A 24,539-nucleotide genomic window follows, 5' to 3' on the forward strand; every position below is an offset into this window, starting at 1 on the left:
TCCCATTAGTTTAAATAAGGAACAACTAGTCTCATTGGACAGAGCTGGGAATTTCCCATGATTCAGCTGGAGGAGGCTGGTGGGCTGGTTGAATTTAAGTTACAAATGTATAATTATAAAATGACAGCATGAAAGCAACCACAGAGAATTCCCCTCAAGCCCCTATCCAATACATTTATACAGTGCCTTTCATCTTATGCTCTCTTACTTACAGAGAGGGGGGGGAACCCACCTCAATCCCCCACTAGTGTGTAGCGCCAACCTGGGAGACAAAGGGCAGCCATTTTGCACCAGAACGCTCAGCGCACATCAGCTGAGGTGGGGGGAGGGCAACAGAGGGACATGATTCTGTCCAATCACAGAGCGTGCTTTCCTCGCCGTGTCTGCTGTCCTCATGGGAGAATTCTGACACGGGGTACCCGCAGGAAGGAGAGAGGGGAAGCAGAGAGTGATGCAGGTAAATGATGATGCACTAAAGAGAGATGCAGAACTGCTATTTTTAAAAAGCACTTGCGTTTGCACCCTACAGGCAACTGTCACCCTGATATCACACACCACCGCTGATCCACAAACAAACAGAGAAACAAACCATCAAATCCTAACTGTGCTGTCAGACTACAGTGCAAACCCAACACACTACAGACCAGTTACTGGACTGTATACAGACTATAGTACAAACCCAAAACACTACAGTACAGGCCGAACACACTACAGTACAGACCCAACACACTCCAGACCACTTAATTGACTGCATACAGACTATAACACAAACCCAACACACTACATTACATTTACATTACAATGTAATTATTTAGCAGGCACTTTCATCCAAAGCAACGTACACACACCACCTCTCACTGCACCATATCAACACACTACTGTGCCGACTCAACACACATGCAGTTGGTTGCATTTATCCGCCCAGTGTGACCCCTGCTGACCTTGGGGCTCCCCCATGAATCTGGCAATCGCTGCCACATCTGTTTGCCTCATTGTGCATTTTCATTGTCTGCCGTAAACCCCCGTTACCGCGTATGCACCCAGAGGCCCGCCGCGACTCTGATGAATTGTTTGCCATCAAAGATCAATCACGGCTCCGAAATCTGTTTATGTAAGACCCTAATCCTTAATGCGCGCGGATGACAGCCGCAAAGCTTTTCCATTAACCACAGGCCAATAGAAGGCCATAATAGTCGCAGCAATCGTTTCCAAAACAGCCCACAGAACAGGACAGTTTGCTGCAGGATTTGGTGGTCTAAACACAATTCTCCTGAATTCTCCATAGACTTCTATTGCCCTGTGGTTAATGGAAAAGCTTTGCAACGGTCAGCCACGCACATTAAGGATTAAGGTTTTGTACCAATGGGTTTCAGAGCTGTGATTGAACTTTGATTGCAAAAACATTTGTGAGAGACAGCAGTCCAGAGAGCAGAGTGCAGAAGACAGAAGCAGCATCAGTGAAGCTTATCTCTGCTACATCACTCTCAAAAAGGATGTTAATTTCATCATGCTTTTTATGTGACTACTTTTGTGTCACTTTCAACATATTTTGTGTCAATATCTTTGGGTTGCAAATATATTATTTATGTGTCAAAATGAGACATTTCGAAAGTAACACAAAATGTCTCCTATCTAGACATGGAGGTGTGCTAAAAAAATGACATATTTTATGATGCAATGCAATCTTGAGAGTGATGCAATTTCCAGATAATTGGAGTTCTGACTGTGTGGAAGGAATTTTTTTCCTGATAATTTAACTGTGTTCAGCTCCACTGACTTATCTCAGGTGCTTTAAATGAATTTGGTGTCGTTTGGCTTTTCAAACATCAAGTCCTCCTTCCTCCATCAGGGCTCATCTAAAATTCAGCTGTTCAGCCCATAGTAATGTATCACAGAGGACCATGCTGACTGTTTTCAGATGATGGAGAGGCTAAATGAGAACATCCTACACTCACTGTGACCCTCAGTCCATGGCTGAAGCAGCCATTAGCCAGCGGATATCAGCAGAACCCGTTCTATAAACCAGTGACACCAGCAGAATGCATTTTACAACAGAGACATCAGCGGAACACGTCGTATAGCGGAGCGCCCTTTCTGATGCAATTATAGGAGCTGGCTTGAGGGCCAATAACATCCTGTCCCCTTCACAGAGCAGCGAGTCACGGAGGACAAAGTAACCGTCTGATTTTGAATGGTTCTCCAGACGACCTCCATAAACCTCTTTGTGCTGGCTGCTGTGATGCTGAGGGGGGAGAGAGAGAGAAAGGGGGGGGGGGGGGGGGGAGAGAGGGCAGTACACCGGCACTGCTGGAATACAGAGCACTGCCGAAATAGGATATAAATATCTTCTCACTCCCAGCACTTGCCTCTGACGTAGCAGCATCGTCTCACACAGTGTCCCTGAAAGCCCTTTGAGGAGAGCCAATAAAATGCTCTTGTGTGCAGAAATGATGTCATGGTGTCGCCTAAAACCTTGACTGTGTTCCATACAAATGTACAGAAAACTAACACAGTACACACACACACACACACACACACACGCTTTCATTCTGAATAGACAAAAAGCAAACCTCTATAAGGTCCAGGCCTAAGCTGCAGATATATTCTCCTATGTAAACGTTTCTGTGTCTTTTACTCTAGATCAGAGTGATGTAATGGGGCCAACGATTCATTTCCCACATCCAAGGAGACTATTAAACCCGAACAATAACATTCTCTTTCACCGCTGCCAGCAGAAGGCCAGGGCTGCCATTAAAAGGCGATTGTCTGTCCCTCCTGCTTTGTGAGTGGTGCTGAGGAGCTGAAGAGGGCCAATTACCATTCAAAGCCCAGCGGAAGGGCTACTGGATAGGTCATTTGTTTAAGGCACAACACCGCAGTGCATGGATGAGTCTCGTGGGCCGCGGACTGAATCCAAACTGTGCCAGTGCCAACCGTAGCCGGTAGCTGCATGGGGTGGTTTGCAACTGATGAATGCATTGGCCAGGGTATGGGAGGGGTTAGGCGGTTAGGCGTCCACATTCATCACAATCTAGTGACCCCCGTTGGCTGACTGGGCGTCTTTGGACTGCATGCTAAACCCACATATGAAATGTCTCGATGTGATTCAGCTCGGTGCTCTGAGCTTAGCAATAATCTGCGGTGTGAAAAGAAGCAGGTGGTGACACCACAGGTTTCAGAGGAGAACCGTGGATGTGTACACGACTCAGAATCGGTAGTGGGGTACTTGCATTCGCATAGCTAATAGGTACAGCCAATTGGAAATTCCAAATAAGGGTGGGAATTAGACCATGTTCAGCCAAACATTAGGTGCTACATTTATATATTTTTTAAAGACCTGGGAGCGTATAGATTGGGTTTAGAGTTCTGAATTTTCAAACAATCAGGGGGGTTTTACCCATATCAGAAAATGATTTTGTTTTGAACAACAGCCATCTATTGTCATAGTTACTCCGAACGCATTCGAATGCAGAGAAATAATGGGATCTTCACATGGAAGATTGATCACACTTCAAAATAAAAATGAAATAAAATAACAACCACTCTAGTTTCACAAAGCAATTTGACTAAGGTAACTGGAGACATTGATTCTGTGCTTTACCGTTCCTTATCATTTTCTTTCTCTTCCGAAGGGAAATTACTGCTGTGAAGATGCTGCATTATGAATCATTTTGGAGTCTATTTCTGTCAGCTGATTCCAATTCAAAGCTCAAACCTCAACCAGCATTTTATCAGATTCAGTATGGGCCAGTGACTCTCATCGCTAGCAGTGCTGCCCATGACCGTCTGTCCTGCCAGCTTGACACCTGAAAAGAATGTTCTGCCATCTTGGCTCGACATTTGCCAGCAGACTACAGGAGGGACCGTTTTTGGATTTCATACAACCTTCTGCTCTTAATTATTTCATTAGCCTAGTCAATTAATAGCTACATTCTCTTTCGCTAACTGATACGCTCATGAATGACATCTAGATTGTGTCCCTATGTGAAGCACCAGTGTTAATTGTACACTGGTGTGCAGGGTCATTTGTACAATTGGTGTACAGGGTTAATCAGCTAATTGAGCCAGCCACCCGGCAACAGGGTTTGAGTATCCATCACCGAACCGCAGCTGAACACCTCAAGGGTCTGGACCTCTGCTAAATGACCTGCCAAAGCGGTCTAAAATAAAATCCGGCAGAAGTGACCTATCAAGGTCACAGTAAGAGAGGAAGCCATATTTGCATGCCGAGCCATGGAGACTCGTGACGCACACAGAGCTAAGGAACATCTGCGTTCAAACCGTCAGCCAGTCACATCCCCTGTTTAACTTCACAGCTCTATGAGTGTGCCTGTGACAGCAGCTCTAAGACTTAGTGCCCCTTACCTAAGAGACAAGATTTTATTAAGAAAAAGAGGATGTGAATGAGCACACAAAACAGCCTGATAAAGCTGATTCACAACACAGAACTCTGGAACTCTGTCTTTTATAACAGGTGCAATAAAGCACAAGTCGCTTGTAAAGCACTGTGAGGGAAAGGGTTTTATCCCACCTGGGGAAGCCACCTAGCAGTGGCTTTATCAACAAACTCAGCAGTTGATTAAATACTCTCACCGGCGGGAAAGCCAGACTGTCAGCTCACTCTTAAACCGGGAGGTTCTGGCCAAAGTTTGGAACGTTGTGAGAGGGAGGACCCAATGCAGAGGTGAGAGGCACAGACGCACACCGGCACAGACACACACTGGCACAGACATAACCGCACAGACACACAGACACCCCAAGCCAATAACAAACGTATAACTTCCTGCCAGTGGAATCTCTCTCTTGGCGAGTGATGTCACGGCCAGCTGCTATGGCTGTTGGCCACAGGTAGCACCAGCCGAGTCTGGGGAATGTGTGTGCGTGACCAGGCCAACCCTGAGTGGCAAACATCTCTTCCAGCCTGCCCATCTGGTTACGACAAACAGCATGTGTGTGACTGCAGTTTATAACAGCTAGTGTGTGTGACTGCACAATTGGAACAGATTATATCAGCATGTGTGTGACTGCAGTTTATAACAGCTAGTGTGTGTGACTGCACGATTAGGACAGATTATAACAGCCAGTGTGTGACTGCAGTTCATAACAGCTAGTGTGTGTGACTGCACGAATAGAACAGATTATAACAGCCAGTATGTGACTACAGTTTATAACAGCTAGTGTGTGTGACTGCATTCTTATAACAGATTATAACAGCCAGTGTGTGACTGCAGTTTATAACAGCTAGTGTGTGTGACTGCATGAATAGAACAGATTATAACAGCCAGTGAGTTTGACTACAGTTCATAACAGCTAGTGTGTGTGACTGCATGCTTAGAACAGATTATAACAGCCAGTGTGTGACTGCACAATTAGAACAGATTATAACAGCCAGTGTGTGACTGCAGTTTATAACAGCTAGTGTGTGGACTGCACAATTAGAACAGATTATAACTGCCAGTGTGTGACTGCAGTTTATAACAGCTAGTGTGTGTGACTGCATTCTTAGAACAGATTATAACAGCCAGTGTGTGACTGCAGTTTATAACAGCTAGTGTGTGTGACTGCATTCTTAGAACAGATTATAACAGCCAGTGTGTGACTGCAGTTTATAACAGCTAGTGTGTGTGACTGCATTCTTAGGACAGATTATAACAGCCAGTGTGTGACTGCAGTTTATAACAGCCAGTGAGTGTGACTGATCGCTCCGCAGCCAGTGGCAAAGAGGAAAAAAACGTCATGTTTCCCCATGGACTGGAATTCAGGTGTAATCTGCATCGGCTGCAGTGGAGTTTCCCTGTGGACTGGATTTAAGGTGTAATCTGGATCTGCTGCAGAGGAGGTTTCCTGTGGTCTGGATTTCAGGTGCAATCTGCATGTGCTGCAGCTGCAGTGGAGTTTCCTGTGGACTGGAGTTCAGGTGTAATCTGGATCTGCTGCAGTGTAAGAGGATCTCCTGCTGCGTGGGGCAGTTCTGCTGAAGCCAACTTTCACTGCAGCTGAAACTCAAACCCCTTTCCTCCGCAGTGCAGAGAGAGAGAGCGTCTGGCCTAGCTGTTTTCCAAATTTTTTACTGCATATGAACACAAAGGCTAATCAGAAGGGGAACTAAAATCTGTGACATGAGATCATAGGTCTAAACCCACCGCCCCCCCCCCCTTCAAAACAAAAGCTCTGTTCCTGAGCCTGCTCTCCTCTCCTCCTCCACCTGGACAGTCCATGGGGACACCCAGGGGCTACCAAATTCAGAAAGGCAGAATGTGACACATTCTCACAGTGTGACATTTCTAGCCATGTGGAGGATTCTGGGAAACACACAAAGACCATGCAGTAGTTTTTTGTGATGAGACTGGATCAGCAGTGCCCAAGACTGCCTACTGACCAAAGAGTCTGCAATAGCCTGTCTACTGTTCACTGCTCCACCTGCTTAATACAGCAGCAGTGATTAATCTGCACCCTAAATAACAAACAAACAATCAAATAGATAAATAAATGTGTCAGAATGCACAAGCAATAAAGTTTTGTGTTTCACTGTCAATAAAAACACTGCCACTGCCTCCAGGAGATGATCCCAGTTCAGTGTGCAGGTGATGTGAATCTAAACAGCAAAAAGTCAAATATGCATTTGAAATGCTTTAACCCTTTATATGGAAGTGAAGTTTCAATACCCTCCTGCAGAACTCCAACAAAACAGGTCACTATCCAAAAAGTAAAATCATATAAAAGTTGACTTTTGTTTGGAATATTTGTAAAAAGAAATCTTATGGTTATCTTAAGGAATTCTACTGGTTAAATTATTTAGCATTGTTTGACCTTGGGAGGTAAGAAAGCTACATTAAGAAGGAGTTCAGCATGTGTCTCTACTGCTGAATCAGAGTAGAACTACAGTCCTTGGGTATCCAATCAGAGTGGAACAACACTTCACGGGTATCCAATCACAGTGGACCTAGAGTTCATGGGTATCCAGTCAGAATGGAACTACAGCTCACGGGTATCCAATCAGAATGGAACTACAGTTCACAGGTATCTCATCAGTACTGACAACCAGACCACTCCATCTCCCAGAAACAACGCAAGGTGACAGAAATGTTTTCTTCTTAGATTAACTGTGATCCTTATTGAACACCCATTCCCAGTTCCTTGGGGCAAGATCCATACTTATTTTCTCTTCAGCAATGCAAAAATACACGTCCTACAATGTCTGACTGGATCACCAAAAAAAGCCACTAGTTTGCATTAAACTTAAACATTACCCGAACAGCTATTCAAAAACATCAGCACTTCTAAAACACTATTCAATCCCATTCTTAATTAATACCCATGAGAATCTATTCATAAAAGCACTTCCTTCACAGCATGTTTATATATTAAGGAAGCTTATGCGTCATTCTATTCCTTTTGTAGTCATCATGAAATCCAGAACTAAATCCAAGTACCAATGCTATCATTGCGATTTAAGAGAAGACACGAAGCGTGCGGTGAGACAACACGTCCATTGGGCTCACTAGGCTCACCAGAAACACATGCAATGACAACCGCAAATGCAGGAAACACGGTGTCTGATTTTGGACCTAAGTGGTAAAAAAGGACACTGTAGCCAAGAATATTCTGTCGCTTCTGTGCTCTACCTGTTATTAAGCGATATTGGAGGACACGCGACCAAGAATCCCCAGAGCTCGGTCACTTGTCAAAACACGTGTCTGGATTCCCGAACAGTGATCCTCAAAATCCACTTACGTCTCTTCATGAATTCTGATTGTGTAGCATGCAGCGCTTTTAGAGGTAATTAAAATAACACAGAGAACATTAATTCAGACGGACGTAAACCTTTAAACCCGAAAATGCATAGGCTACAGTCTCTGAGTAGACAGTCCGTCCCGTTGGTAATGAAAACAAACTGGTTTGCTATTACGGAGGATTGGCATCGGAGACCTCAGTTGTCCTGAATCCCACCAAAACAATAACATCGCCAAAACAGCAATGTGTCGGAAGTAAACACTGATTTTTTGTACATTTCGCCAAATCATGATTTACAGATGATTTCATTATTTAGTATCACCACAACAAATGATTAACCTTACCGAAACCCTGATTTTCAGGACCAAAACAGGTGCAGTGTTTTAGTTACTGTGTCTACAAAACACTGTTTGGGAATAGAGACCTATTTAACATTCTCATGTATTTTTGTTCCTTCTTACACCACGGTTTTTAAAACTTAAACTTACGGGCTAGATCGTCCGGTTCCAGACCGGTTTCTGTGTCCATGCCGCATATCACGAAGTAGTGAGCGAAACGGCACGGGGCCAGTCCGGACCCCGCTGTCGCGCTCATTCTGGACCAAGATTTCAGCGTCCTGTTTACAACTCTAATCCACCGAGCAGAAAGTCTCCATACTCAAAAGTCTGAAAAAATCAGTAGAAAAGGGAAAAATAAATCCCGTAGCGTCCACGTAAAAAACAGTAAACTGTCAGGGGTTACGCTGTTCAGAGGGAATCTCCCGTACCGTGTCTTCTGCAAAATAACGGGTCCGGAGTTCGAGCGCTCTGTGTTTCTGCGCCCTCCTTCCTAGGGGCGGACACTAAGATTGTCGTGTGGGAGGGCGGGGCATTCAAAATGACCAATACAGTTTTAACATCAACCCTTTTCCTGAGGTTATCCAAATAATACATATTAATGGTGTCAGACATTAGCAAAATAGAATCATGATCAAAAATAAAAGTAAACTTTTATTCTACGTAGTGAAATGTCGTTGCTAACAACCCCTAGTGATTGAAGAATGTAGTCATTTAAGCCCATAAAGCCGACCAGAATTCTAAAAAGTACAACGATTTCAAATACAAACGCATTAAGAATGCAGTTGGCGGCCGTTCTTTCTTATTCGTCTCATAAGGTCAATACCAATGACACTAATGCTCTTCAGTGTCGATTCGAGTAGCTCCATGCCTTTCATTTTCTAAATCTAGATCATCTACATTTAGATATCGCCTATATTCGTTTTCCAATAACATTAAACACCAATTACATACTCCAACAACATGCATACGTTTTCACAAAAAATGTGCCCCATTCATAAAGGTTTCGAGGTTTTTAGGTTTTTTCAATAAGCATTACAAATAAGTGTGGGCTTGAATCACGTCTACAGTAGTAATGAATCACGATAATTGTGTGTGGCACGAAGAACATTATCTGAAACGCAACAACTTGAAGCGTGATGCGGATCAGCACTCTGGACAGCTCACGCTAAGAAATGACGCAAACACCAATCGGCCCACCTTTTCAGTCTTCCCCTTCCTATTGTTGCTGCAGCCTGTAATTGATTAGCGTAGAATATTTACACTTTAACGTATTAGAAAATTTCAGATATTTGCACTTCAGTTAAGTGTACGAACGATTCTCGAATGATGCCCTAGTGCATTCAAAAATGTTCATCACGTAATTTTTTAGGAAGGAAGTAGCCTACATTTTTTATACCCAACTGTCATTTCATTAAATTGACATTTAGCCTCGACGAAAATCATGGGATCTCAAAAAACTCGAGTGCATTTTCGATGCGTAAAGGGGTTTCTTTATTAATGATCATGTGGGTCAGGGAATCCCTAGCAGACAGTCGGCACTTTGCTTCCATCTGGTGTTGGAAACGATGGTCTTATACATGCAGGGATACATAAAAAATTCAGCGCAGAAAATAACACGCAGGTAAGCAGTATGTGTACATCCGTACGTGTGTATGCATGAGTGTGCGTATAATGAATCACTCATTTTTTATATGCATGTTATTATTTTTCAAAAACTCTACATCTCTGATATGTGTTGCAGTTATTTCACAAACAAACAATGACTTAGTCTGGCAGGGCTGACGCATGGCCTCAACATCGAACTGAAGACAAAGTCCCCCTTAAATGTTCTAATAGCAGTGAGACTGCTCACCTGTGCAGAAGTGCAGTTGAAGGACTGCTCACCTGTACAGGGGTGTAGCTGAACGACTGCTCACCTGTACAGGAGTGCAGCTGAATGAGTGCTCATCTGAGGGGTAGGAGGATAAGACAAGTAAGGGCTGAAGGATACCCTTTGACGAAATGCGAACTTTTACATTTTGGTTTTTACGCTCTCTTCTTTAACCTCGAAATTTCACTCCACAACATATCCACCACAGAGGGCATGTAGCCACAGCAGAGATTGTTCAGTGCAGTATAAATGACACTTCATCATCACACACAGAAACACTTGTACAAAATACAGACTACAATAAATACATAATACATTTATTTCTATGTCTTAGAATTAGTGCAACACGCAGAACAGAATGAGGATGTGCAGTCTGGTGCTTCTGTTTTATGCATGAGAGGTTCCAGCAAGATCATGTGACTTTCAGTCAGTGAAGCGCTCGAACTCTACGGATACTGCGGTCACACTCTCACACATTACACCAAAAAAAGAACAGGAAGAATACAAAATGCATTTAATCCTTATTTAACACTCTCAAATTATTATTATTATTATTAGTATTATTAGAAAAGTTGCTTGGACATTTTGGCATCAAATGTTTAGATGTAGTCATTTTCCAGGCACAAGCCTCCAAAACTAGTGTGTAAATGCTCTGGCCTGATAGCGGAACTGTCCTGGACCAAAGCAAGTAAAGCCAATTATGAAAAATAAGTTTTCACTATAAAATCTCATAGTCAATACACAGAGGAAGTGACATCACATGCAATATACCAATACACCAAAAGGAGTGCTATACAAGAAGTGTGAAAGCACAATTGCACCAAATGGTGTCTGACCACTAGAGGTCACCCTCACACCTCAAAAGCAGAACTGTGCAAATTTAACACAAAACGTTATTACAACAGTTACACAGTTAGACACAAAGCAGCACAATCCTTTTGAAGATTACAAACACACACACATACTTGATACATAAATACAACCTTCCTGATAAACGTATCCTACGGAAGGCCCTTCATCAGTCGGCTTTTCGCTTTAGTGCGGCCAGGGCCTGTATTTAAAGAGCCTCAGAATCTAAGTGCTGATCTAGGATCAGTTTTCCACTGTCCACATCCTAACCTCATTCATCCAGCTTAAAGGAAAAACTGATCCTACATCACACATCGCATGAAGTCGGGGTATAAAACTCTAGTCCTACAGGGGGTGCTGTGCCTACAGGTTAAACAGCAGTCCTGGAGGGCCAGAATGTCAGCAGGTTTCTGCGGTGTCCTTTCAATCAGCAGCCAGTTACGGCCTTGGAAACAAAGTGTGCCTTAAATTCAGCACTGAGGCACTGAAATAAAATGTGCATACACAGCGCCCCCTCCAGGACTGGAGTGTGATAACCTAGATGGAACGCAACGACCCAGTCCTGCATTCAGTCGGTCCGATCTCACCATTAAATCTACCCCTACTGGTAAAGTCTGTCATCAGTACAGAATGCAGTGTAAACACCCACAGCCTTCGCCAAACAGTAACAGCGCACACGCTCGGTGGAATGGGAATTCTGGAATGCTCTAGAAGTGAGATGAATGTCCAGGAAACGCCCTGACCACGCAGTCAGGAGGACAGGGGGCAGCGACACCCCCCCCCCCCCCTCAGAGTCCAACCGTGACACCAGCGGTCCGGTGGCCCATGCGCTGGGGGTCAGTACACGGTCCAGGTCACCTGCTGAATCTTACCCGGGCCAACGAAGTTGTGCAGCGCCCCCCGCGACTGATCTAAGAGGGGGGGGAGGACAGAGAGAACATTTTCAGCATCCAATCAGCAAGCAGAGGCCTGCCTAACACAAACAAAGCCAGTCATGCATTTCATGTATCAGTTAATGACTTTCCTATGCCAAAAAAAAAATAACTCTCAAAGACTGCGGTTAAGAGTGTTAACTTAAGACTGACTTTGATGGCCCACATACTGGGAGTTCCTGTAATTTCTCAGGTGAAGCTGTTCTGAGATCAGCAGGAAGGTGTGTGTGTGTGTTGAAGCTGACAGGTGCATAGAGGACCATTCAAACTGACCTGAGATCAGCGGGCAGCCATGGAAGTTGAAGATCCTGATTTTCGGACAGTGCGTCAGCACCGCCGTCACCGCCTCATCGGTCACAAACTGACAGCGCACCATATTGAGCTCCTGCAGCCAACCAATTACAGAGCAGTGTTACATATCACTGACCAATTAGCACCAAGCAACAAACATTGCACCATCTGGGAAACCGCTACATTGTGAATCTTTCTAAATACAAGCATCATACATCTCACCTCTCTCTATCACAATAGCACTTAGTATTTGTCTCATAAGCCTCTTGTCTTCTGTGGGTCTGAAGAACTGGCCGCAAAACCCATTCGAAACCCCAGGACAGCTGCATGCCCAACGATGCACACTCCCGTGCGACCTGAGGGTAAACCTGCAACCATGGCAACGGGAACACACACACGCGTACCTTCAGGCTGCCGGAACACACTCCAGTAGCCAGCCCGATAATACCTTCGTCTGTCACCTGGCGGAAAACACCATGACAGAAGGGTCAGAGTTCACCATCTTTGGAATTCTGTGAGTTTCATAGATTATTCACAGAAAACTGTTCAGATCTTTACCAGTCACATTTCTTCACATGATTGAACACCTGAGGTTAGTAACACGCTTCGCTGCAAATTCTCAGGGATCTGTAGGATCCCAGCTTCTAATGCATGGACACTCCGGCCTGGACCTCCAATCCAAATCCAGCCCAGGTTTTCTTTCTCCCAGGTAATTAACTGAACAATTAGTGCTACTGATTGGTCAGGCTATATTCACCCCTGACTCTCACGTAAAGGGAGGGTGGAAAACCAGCAGTTCTTGGATCTCAAGGGCCAAAAGGGGTCAAAGGAGTTAAAGTATTTCAGATGCTCAGGCCTGTTGCACTATTCCAGACTGTAGTGGACTCCTCCTGACTGGACTTTTGCCTGGATTTACCCAGGGGTTGCCGAGGTACTGTGACACACTCAAACTCAAACAGCATGCATTGCACATCACATTACATTACTGGCATTTAGCAGATGCTAATGGTTAATGTGGGCAGAAGAAAACGAGCCCCGGCCTGGGCCAGAAACGCCGGGGTCGCTCACCTCCACACTGTTGAATACTTCAAAGTATGCACACTTCTCAGAGTCTGATGTAACTGGGTTTATTGTTAGTAAATCAAAGATTGCATACAAAAACCTGGGCTGATCTGCGCAGTTCAGTACAAACAACAGTCTTTCACGAAGTAAAGACAATACATCCAATCATTCCCTAATCACTCACCAAACACTCTCCAGACACTCTTCAATCTCTCTTCAAGCACTCTCCAAGCACTCTCCAAGCACTCTCCAAGCACTCTCCAAGCACTCTCCAAGCACTCAGCAAACACTCAAAAATCCATTTTTGCTAGCCCCTGCTGTTGTGGAGCTTCAACTCAGTACTTCCCACTTATTTTTCTTTGTTTTCTTAGGTCTTGTTTTTGACGCCATTATCTCTCGGAGGCATGTTGCAAAGGGTGAGGAGTGGCATTTTTTGGGGTTACCCCCCCCACCCCCCCCGCCCCTTACTCACGAGGGTTTCTGACAAGTAGACGCTGTGCAGGAGCCTGCAGTTGCGAGCGAGGGCCTGTAGGGCGGCGTCGCCCACGCTCGAGCAGCCCCTCAGCGAGACAACCTCCAGCAGGGGGCAGCAGCGCGCTAACGCTAACACGCCTTCGTCCGTCAGCCCGGTGCAGCCGCCCAGATCCACCACCTGCAGGCTGGGGCAGGACTCCGCCAGAGCACACACTCCTGAGAGAGAACAGTGCGGTTAACGTGAACGCACACAGGCACACAGACACACAGACGCACAGACGCACACATCCCCCCCCCCCCCACTTCCCTGTTAAGCACTGAGATCTGGAGATGGACAGAGTACTGCCCCCTGCAGGACTTCCACGTCCTGACGCGTTACTAAACGAAGGCGGGCGTGTCGTGGTGAACAGGCGGCAGGTGAGTGGTACCTGCTGAGGTGATCTCTGGGAGGCCCCTCAGGAGGATCCTACGCAGCCCGGGGCAGCGGGTCTGTCGCAGGGCGGAGTCCGACACGCGGCAGATCTGCAGGTCCAGCGTGTGAATCCCAGGATGCAACAGCTGAAGGCAGCGCAGCAACGGGAACCCAAATCAGCGCCACACATTCAGTGCATTCTGGGTTCATTACATCTGCATTAATTACACTATGATGTACAACACATAACCGACCACTGTGCATTTATTCTAATCTCGCAAAAAGAACACAGTGTTCTGTGTCTTCTAATCTTAAGAATGTCTGAGCTGCATGGACCTGGGGGTGTGGGAGGAGTAGGGTGTGTGGAGAGGGGGGGCAGTTTCCGTATGCCCTCTGAGATCATGCAGTGAGATGTGGGGGAAGGGCTTGGCTTCCTGGGCCTCTTGGTCAATCATAGGACACACAGAGAAATGGGCACCAACACCATAAACTTTACTAAAGTGGCATTCGTACTTACACAGAGCATCATTAACCCTCACATAGGAATATGCACGTGTATACACCCACAGACAACTATTTAATGAACTAACACCAATTATCCCAGGGTGATTACTTGTCTATTTTGTATAGTTTTCGTTTGTTTTACTGTACTATTGTTTTAGCAGTTCTGTGTTTCTGCTCTCCTGACATCTCAGAACACTGTTCTGATTTACACGTAAGGGAGGCGCTACAAAAGAAGATAAAGAAACAAAAGGCAAAGTTTTATGACATCTGTTCCAATGCGCTCATTTCAAACTACATGTGCACCCACCCAGGTACAAAAACTGCAGAGCCATCCATAACCATTGTTTAGAAAGACTAAAATGTATTCGAATGTGAATACCTAAAAAAACGCCCTGTAACCCAGTACATAGTAGCGAGGCTTGCAGCTCTGAACCTCTTATCGGTTGCTTTCCTCTTCCAAGGTCGCACTAAATTGCCTTTGACGGTACTTGGACTGCCGGTTGATTTCTCTGCTTTCGTCCTTGATCAACCTTATCCCCGTTCCCATATCGACTCTCAATCATGTCCACTCTATCTGCCGCGTGAGACGAGATGAACTTTCTTCTTCACCAGGTTTCTTTGGCAGTGGAAAGGTGTTAAACCCGGAACTATGCTAACGCCACAGATGTAGGTGGACCACTATGAATAGCTATGCCGACACACGCTTTATGTAAATGCATTTTTATGGAGACCAGAAGAGGCTTCACAAAGATTTCTAATTACCTGACTGATGTTGAAATCCGTCACCGCGCCCTGTGAGGTCATTATCCGCACCAGTTTGTCCTTAATGCCCACAGGTAAAGATACAATGTCGCCGTGGTAATTGTCGGCATATTTTGCGAGGCAGTTCAGGCTTCTGTTAATTCACAAAATAAAATATGATTTGGATATTGTGCAAGTGCGATTATTTGAAAATAGAGCTTGGATATCACATCCAGAGGCTAGTCATCCCGTTTTGAATAGGCTGTAAGTAATCGGAGCAGGGGAATTCTCCGACATAGACATGACGCATGAGCATACGAAGTATGCAACATCTTCAGTCAACATTTCCCCTGAAAATGTATGGATACATCTAACATTTTTATTTTATACTATACTTTTTATCCACAAAATATGGTTTTATGCAAGGTTATTAGCCTAGATAAACGCCACCATTAACAAAAAACAATGTCAAGTAAATGGTCTAATATCGTTTGTAGTCTAGCTGTCTCAAACTCTGGCGATACGACTAGTTAAAAATACTATTTTAAGCTACCTAGCCATCTAGTCAATCAGATAACTTTATAGTTTGCCTCATTACGCTACTCGTATAATTTAATCACTGAAATATATATTTTTTCTAGCTAACAGCAAGCATCAAGCATAAATTGAGCTGACAGCAGGCTACTTACAGGTCCAAGAGCGAATATACAGCCATGTCGTTTGTTGCTGCCAATTTTAGTTGCTAGACTTCTAAACTAACTGGCTAGTTATCAAGCTTAGGCTATCCAATAGACAACATATGACTGTTTTAAACAAACTCGAACTCTACATAGCTAACTGGCTCAAATCTAACGTAAGTTACGATTATTACGATATCCCCCAAGTCAGAGTGAAAATTTTGCGTGCAAAAATAAATTAGGCGCTTATGGAATTCCTTTAAAACAATCTAGAAAATCTGCAGGACATCCTGCAATAATATGAATAATATGGCTCTATGGCTACCGACCGTGTCGCACATTTATGACAACAGTAAACCCTATGCATTCTGGTAATTGTAGTACATAGGAAAATGCTTAGTCCTTCATGCTGTCCGGGGATTGCTGGTTTCTTAATTCAAACATCTCCAAGGAATTACAGGTTATGCGTGGAGACATAATCCTCAACGGTAACTTTTTTCCAGAGCACCATGAGCCGAGGAAAAGCCCATGGCAGTGAGGGAGCGATACAGTGTGAATGGGGGACTGAACTGACACTCTCCCCCTATCAAAGACATTGCTGACCAATGTCCCAGTGTTGCACTATCCCTCTCAGTGGTTCGTAATGGGGTATATTCCTACATCATTTTCACCACATGCAGTACCATATATTTTCAATGGTAGAAGGGTGAAACTGATTTAGGAATAAATCCCATGCATTTTGAAATATTGCGGGTGGCCTTTATTATTTTTTTTAAATATGAAAAATTCTACAGGTCCTGGAGCACCTGCTAAGATAGATGTCATCATGAACACATGAACACCAGTACGTACCAAGATTTTTAAATAACAAAACAATGCAGTGTTCTATGCGGTTTCTTAGAATTGGGGAACCTGAACTAGACATGACCCTGAGGTGATGAATCGAAACCGAGGTTTGGGGAAAGTACCGTTGGCCCAGCACAGACAGGAAAGAACACTGGAAAGAACTGTTATTTTGGACTAGTGCTTTGTTATTGGATAAGAAGCTGACACGTCATACGTAAATGTAACCTTTGGTGTGACCTATGCTATGATTGGTTTTGCTTCATTATGGTATATGCATACTAAGCCTATTGGATAAGACTGCCTCAGTAGAAGGAAGTTTGTCTGTATAAGATCTATGCATTTCCATTGTTCAGAGAGTTCCTCTTATCTCTGCGAAGACAATGGGACCTCCCGCAGGCTTGCGTGAAAATAAATTATTAATAAGACTTTACAGTGTTAGAGTTCTTTCTTCTTACATCGCCAACTCTGCAACAAGACCTCACCTCAGAACCTAGAAGGAGAAGGGGGGGGGGGGGGGGGGGGGGGAGAGCACATTTTCAGCAGCCAATCAGCAAGCAGAGGCCTGCCTAACACAAACAAAACCAGTCATGCATTTCAGGTATCAGTTAATGACTCTGCTATTTCAGAGCAGAACACATTACAGAGCAGTGTTACATATCGCTGACCAATTAGCACCAAGCACAAACAGTGCACCATTGCGGAAACCGCTACATTGTGAATCTTTCTAAATACAAGCATTATACATCTCACCTCTCTCTATCACAATAGCACTTCGTATTTGTCTTATAAGCCTCTTATCTACCAGTATCCATTTTATTCATTCTGATTGAGTGCTCACACTGAAGGTATGACAGACTTTCCACAATTCTTCAAATCTTTACCAGTCACATTTCTCCATATGATTGTACACCTTAGGTTAGTAACATGCTTTGCTGGAAATTCTCAGGGATTGTTGGAAAATTCCAAGAGATATATAACACCTGCCGTACACCCTTTGTACACCCATCACTATATCAGAGCACATGTAAACAAAAAGAACACAGTGTGCAGATGACCGGGTTCCCATAAGGAGGAACTGTTTTGGAACTGCTTTCTTCAATCAACATCAAAAAACATCAGGAACTTCTAACGGCTGGCATTTTGTTTTTGCCAATTACTTATCAAGGCGCATGCAACTTATCAAACTTATCAGAGTCACTAAACATATAAATATATTTTTGTTTTATTTTTTGTTTTTGCCAATGTTTGCAAAACATTTAGTCTACGACCTAAAATGTCAGGAATAGGAGGTGGTTTGCGGAATTTCCAAGGAACATAGCCACAGTGATTTCATAAAGTCAGCAAGATTGAGTGTCAACCAATGAACATCATTTTATGCAAAGTAAACAGATAAAAAATTGATAAACCACTGTGGCGTATTGAAAGAGGAAACACCCATAAGGAGGGAATTAAGGGGGGGTTAAGTCTGAAAAAGTGTATAAAAAAGAATGTAACTGAGGTGATGGCAGAGCTTTCTGCAGAAAGGTCTCAGCTTTGTGGTCACTGGTTGAGAATAAAGTATGATATTCTGAAGATTCTGCCTCATCCTCTTTATTGAAAATATTGAAGAAATTCTGCACAAAGATTGAAGAACTTGTCATCTGGAAACGACGACAGGATCTGCAGGATCCCAGCATCTAAAGCATGGATACTCATGCCTGGACCTCAAATCCAAATCCGGCCCAGGCTTTCTTTCGCCCCAGGTAATTAACTGAACAATTAGTGCTACTGATTGGCCAGGCTATATTTACCCCAGCAGTTTTTGGATCTCGAGGGCCGTGATTTGACCAACAGGGGTCAAAAGAGTTAAAATATTTCAGATGTGCAGGCCTGTTGCACTATTCCAGTGAGATGCCTCCTGGCTGGGCTCTTGGCTGGATTTACCCAGGGGTTGCTGCGGTACCGTGACACACTCAAATTCGGACAGCACGCGATATCCCTCACCCCACGGATATGTTCCTACAGGGCATTCAGTCATATTACATTACATTCCAGGCATTTAGCAGACGCTCTTATTCAGAGCAACTTGCACAACTTTTACATGGCATTTACGCTGCATCCATTTTTACAGCAGGATATACAGTATACTGAAGCAATGCAGGTGAAGTACCTTGCTCAAGGGCACAGCGGCAGTGTCCTAACCGGGAATCGAACCTGCTACCTTTCGGTTGCAAGACCAGTACCTTACCCATTGCATTACACTGCCGTCAATCAGGGTCACCGACACAGAGGCATGTTGCAAAGGGAGAAGCGTGGAATTTTTCGAGGTTACTCCTCCCCCTCAATCACAAGGGTTTCTGACAAGTAGACGCTGCGCAGGAGCCTGCAGTTGCGAACGAGGGCCTGTAGGGCGGCGTCACCCACGCTCGAGCAGCCCCTCAGCGAGACAACCTCCAGCAGGGGGCAGCAGCGTGCTAACGCTAACACGCCTTTGTCCGTCAGCCCGGTGCAGCCGCCCAGACCCACCACCTGCAGGCTGGGGCAGGATTCCGCCAGAGCACACACTCCTGAGAGAGAGAAGTGCTGTTATACACACACACACACTCCTGTGGGAGTACAGTGCTGTTAACACGCACACACACACACACACGCCTGAGAGAGAACAGTGCTATTAGCGCACACACACGCCTAAGCGAGAGCAGTGCTGTTATACACACACACATGCACGCACACACACATACACGCGCACACACACACACACACTCCTGAGAGAGAACAGTGCTGTTACACACACATACACACTCCTGAGAGAGAACAGTGCTGTCACATACGCACACGCACGCACACACGTGCACACGCACGCCTGATAGAAAACACTATTGCCTCTACACACACACACACACACTCACACAGGATAGACAGTACTGTTAACACTCCCACAGCACCACCTGTAGGTCACACAGGGGGCCATTTTCACCTCATTCTTGGTGAGGTACACACCTTTGGTTTTGAAAGTTCAACGCTGTGATCTGAAGTGTTTTGGCGTACCTGTCCCCCGCCACATTGAGACGGTTTGCAAGACTGTGAAATGGCAGCCTTGAAAAGTCCTCCTGCTGCCGCACCTAAGTTATGACCGTTTTATAAATGAAGAAAGCTGGACCATTGTATGTTAAACCGCTCCCCCCTGCCATAAATCTAGCCTGATAAAGCACAAAGCTCAAACAGCCTGCAGACTTCCTGGAGACTTGCAGCCAGAAGGATTCCCAGCCCCCTGGCAAACGATTTATTGGGGGCTCCTGCAGGAGGGCCTGTGATCACAACTCCGAGTAAAATTCCCCAAATTCCAGCTGATAAAACACTGTCCTCTTAACAGACATCCAACAGGCTTCCAGCAGACCAATCTCGTTAGTTTAAATCTCGTAATTAAAAAAAAAAAGAGTAACATTTAAAGGGTTTGAATTTTTAGGCGTACGTTCGTTTATCTTAATCCTTCTGTAGACAACTGAGAGGCCCCGTCTGTCTGTACTCTGTGCTCTGATTGACCGCAGTACCGAAGTTTTTCTAAAGTGCTTTTCGAGTGGGAGGACACAGCTTGGAGTTCTGTGTGTCTTCCAGAAATGTGCAGGCAGGGAAAGGTTGATAAATTGATGAAATCCTAAGCTTGGAATGACGAGATATGGGGAGCTGAGGGGGCAGAACTCCAAACCCTTCCCTCATTCTCCCAGCATTTCACATTAAAAAAACAAAGGTTCTAAACTAGCCAAAAGCAATGCTACCTCAACACAACTTAAAAATGTAGACATGATCACCATTGCATAATTATTTGCATACAATGGATTTCTTTCAAAAGGGTGCATAGACCCTATATATTGTGCTGTGGCCCTTGTATTTCGGTGCAGTTTTGAAAATCCCAGTAGGAGTGTGCTGCAGTGTTACTGCAGGAATAAACCTATTAGGTGCATCTCACTGTCCGCCTGGTCCTTGGGGAACATGAATATCTCGCGGTGTTTGGCTGGTCCTTGGGGAAGGGGATACTTCTCTGCCTAACGCCATGAGGGCCGCAAGTTAAATGTTTTTTTGAAAAGCTACCATGATTGATAATAAACACTTCCTGTACAGCCCTTGTGTGAGGGAATTTTTTATTTACTTTATTTAACTTTATTTACTTCTTACTCCATTAGACCAGAACTGTGCTCCAAAGACCCAAGCCAGATTAAATATGTTACAAAGAACAGGTACTGGGGGGGAGGGGGCAATCAAATATGCTAATGTTTAAATGTGTGTGTGTGTGTCGCACGAGGGGGGCCACAGATGGCATGAGTGATGTCCCAGCTGAGCTCACCAGGAGAGAGTTATGCTCATAAAACCACATGGACCAGGTCAAGCTTGGCACAGACGAGTTCCAATTCCAAACAGAGGCAGTCACACACCCGCCCAACCTTTGGGCAACTACCCCTCCTGTTTATTTAGCCCACTTGCAGAAAATTCCCACCATTTGTTTTATATCCACATTTAACCTTAAACTGAAGTCTTGGAAGCCAATAGTGGTACAGAAATCTCAACACACATGAAATAATATCATCCTCCTATAACTAAACAGTTAGCTTGACCGGGCAAGTAATCAATTTGGCAAACAAGCATCGTTAACGTTGAAAAACTTTGTTAACCTAGTAAAAACTCTCCTGAATCTCCTTCTGACTGTCTCTTGACCTGCCGATTAGCACTCGCTAACCACATTTACACAGAGCCACAGGTGGGCTCACCTGACGAAACAAGATCGTCACCCAGGTGGGGGCTACACACTGGAGTTTTCTGAGGAGCATGCCGCCCCCCCCCCCCTTTCCAGTTAAGCACTGAGATCTGGAGATGGACAGAGTACTGCCCCCTGCAGGACGTCCACGTCCTGACGTGTTTCTAAACCAGGGTGCACAACTCCGGTTCTGGAGGGCCGGTCTGCTCGCTGGTTTTGATTCCAACCAGTTACCTTAGTATTGAATTTCTTTAAAATTTATTTATTTTTTCTATTCTTAATTTTTATTTCATTTATTTATTTACTTTTATATCCTTTTGGCATGGTTCACAGTTAAAGTATTAAGTTGCTGAAGATGTTCACTATTGTGATGGCAGTGCCCCGGCCAACTTTTTGGCCGACGTGATGGGGCGTTGTGCTTGCCGGCGAGAGATTGAGTGAGATGGAAGGAATAGGATAAAGTGGAATCTGTCTGGGCGAGGGATCGCTATGCGGTCAACGCAGGCGTGTTGGGACGCCCGCTTGCTCGGCATTGCCGAAAAGCGTTGCCTGAAGGATTGGCCAGCGTATCACTACCTTTTAATATACTTTTACTTGTGTACCTTGCTTAAATTTGAGCATTACCGCACCATGAGCTGGTGTGGTGGCCAGTGGAAGGTGGGAGGTTGGGAGGTTGGGGGGGGGGGGGGGGGGGGGGGGGTGCATTGTTTTGTTATTTAAATATCTTGGTACGTACTGGTGTTCATGATGACGTCTATTTTAACAGGTGCTCCAGGACCTGTAGAATTTTTCATATTTAAAAAGAAAAATAAAGACCACCCGCAATATTTCAAAATGCATGGGATTTATTCCTAAATCAGTTTCACCCTTCTACCGTCTCTTATGAAGTATGCAACATCTTCAGTCCCATTTTCCCTGAAATGTATGGCTACATCTAACATTTTTATCATATACTATACTTTTTATCCACAAAATATGATTTTATTTAAGGTTATTAGGTAAACGCCACCATTAACAAACAAACAAAAAAAAAACAATGTCAGGTTAATGGTGTAATATCATTTATAGTCTAGCTGTGAACTCTGGAGATACGACCAGTTAAGATGCTATTTTAAGCTAGCCATCTAGTCAATCAGATAACTTTACAGTTCGCCTCATTCCGCTACTCGTATAATTTAATCACTGAAATACAGCCTATACCTTTTCTAGCTAATAGCAAGCATCAAGCATAAAAGAGCTGACAGGTTTACAGGTCCAGCGAATATGTCGTTTGTTGCAAAGCCAATTTTAGCTGCTAAGACTTCTAAACTAACTGGCTAATTATCCAGCTTAGCCTATAGACAACATATGACTGTTTTAAACAAACTCGAACTCTACATAGCTAACTGGCTCAAATCTAAGTTACGACTATTACGACAGCCACTAAGTCAGAGTGAAAATGTTGAAAATGTTAGGTGCAAAAATAAATTATGCGCTTATGGAATTCCTTTTAAAAAATCTAGAAAATCTGCATGACATCGTGCAATAATATGGATATATCAAATTGGCTCTATCATAGACATATGTGCTCAATGGCTACTGACCGTGTTGCAGATTTATGACAACAGTTTACCCTATGCATTCTGGTAAATGTAGTACTTAGGGATAACGCTTAGTCGTTCGTACTGCACGGGGAGTCCACCTCATTGTGCATGGGTAATGTGTGTTCATATAATATGTGACAACATATTATTAAAATTATGTGTGGAATATATGTGTGTGTGTGTCATGCTGTAAAGTGCAATTGTATAGACATTAGTGGAGCCAAAACCACCAGAGGCCATACAGCACAGCAGGTAGAAAAATCAAAGCAATCTTCAAAGCAATCTTCAGGACGTGAGATAGTCCCAAAAGCTTTTTATTACCCCCTAAGTGCACCACTCAAACAGGTGGCCAGGACACGGTCTGTTCGTATGTCGTAAAAAGCCCCCACAGGCACCCCTGGATCAGGCGAGAACCTGTCTAAAACTAATACCTACTTTATTTTAAAAAGCAGTATTTGTATGTGCATGCAAATAACTTGATATAACTTACTTGATATGATAAATGTGATGGACCAGGAAAAATGTCGGCTGAAATACAGGAGATATGTGATACTGTAGGAAAATCTTGAGATTCCCCATGATTGTGATGACGTCACATGTCAAAGTTAGGGTAATCCCATCAATGTTGATCAAACTGGTTCCTCCAAACTCTTGATGCTCCATGGTAAAAGTACTCTCAATGCTTCATGCTTCATGATAAAAATATATCACATGTATGACTATTCACTCATATAATCAATATGTAATCCAATAAACCTGTATCATTAGTTGCAGCTGAGCTTATGGAAACGCAAGAAACCACAGTATCAACTGTAGAAAAAAAGCAAGAGAATGCAGAAGGCTTAAAAAAAACACACTTACTCACTCAGCAGAAAACATTAATCAAATACTAACCATACACTTATATTTTCAAACTGATCAACTGCTAATAAATGTGCTAGAAGACTAATATTTTACAGTGACCCCTATGTAACCTGAATACAATGGAAAATTACAGGAGGCTGTGACTTGTATTCTTAATAGAAAATTACAGAATAAAGACTAATATTTTTTAAGGGAAAGTTGGGGTAACTTTCCACAATGACATTATCACCCAAGAACAGGTAATCATTGTGGTTCCAAGAAGGTCAGGCAGACCCAAGAACAAGAAATCATTGTGGTGCCAAGAAGGACAGATGGTATTTTAAGGAATGTGTTAGGGGGAGTTGTGGGGTGCACAGTGTATAAAATGAATGTAAAACTGACAATCGAGGTTCAATTCTGCAGAGTTGATGCGGCTTTATGCACCTGTGCAAATAAAGTCTAACTTTTCTGAAGAGCTTGCTGCTGTGGTGTTTTTTCCCTCGTGAAGTTGTTTTCTACAAATTAAAGATTGGACTTTGAATTCTGTCGGTTCCTAGACATGACAATACACAGTTGCTCATGTCAATACCCAAATAATCTGTAGGTCTACATAAATTTTTCCAGGTTAAAGTCACTTCGTCATGGTGCAGAAAT

General features: G+C 44.0%; 2 protein-coding genes across 3 annotated transcripts in view; both read right to left on the reverse strand.

Moving 5' to 3' along the window:
* Positions 1-8,551, reverse strand: part of LOC118231054 (DENN domain-containing protein 5B-like) — a 33,095-nt gene extending 24,544 nt beyond the window's left edge. For both annotated transcript variants that reach the window (XM_035424491.1, XM_035424490.1), the window contains exon 1: positions 8,223-8,551. In XM_035424491.1, the coding sequence (XP_035280382.1) occupies positions 8,223-8,328 (106 nt within the window). In that variant the 5' untranslated portion in view covers positions 8,329-8,551. The remainder of the gene's footprint in view (positions 1-8,222) is intronic.
* A 1,687-nt stretch (positions 8,552-10,238) lies between these two features.
* On the reverse strand, positions 10,239-16,242 carry amn1 (antagonist of mitotic exit network 1 homolog (S. cerevisiae)). The gene is made up of 7 exons (XM_035424505.1): positions 15,897-16,242; positions 15,229-15,361; positions 13,979-14,108; positions 13,549-13,766; positions 12,419-12,475; positions 11,997-12,108; positions 10,239-11,702 (listed from the first exon to the last, which is right to left on the reverse strand). Exons 1-7 carry the CDS (start codon positions 15,920-15,922, stop codon positions 11,629-11,631), a joined length of 750 nt encoding a protein of 249 aa, XP_035280396.1. The 5' UTR covers positions 15,923-16,242; the 3' UTR covers positions 10,239-11,628.
* Positions 16,243-24,539: the final 8,297 nt, after the last annotated feature.

The sequence above is a fragment of the Anguilla anguilla genome, chromosome 7 (assembly GCF_013347855.1).
Source record: "Anguilla anguilla isolate fAngAng1 chromosome 7, fAngAng1.pri, whole genome shotgun sequence".
Lineage (NCBI taxonomy): Eukaryota > Metazoa > Chordata > Actinopteri > Anguilliformes > Anguillidae > Anguilla > Anguilla anguilla.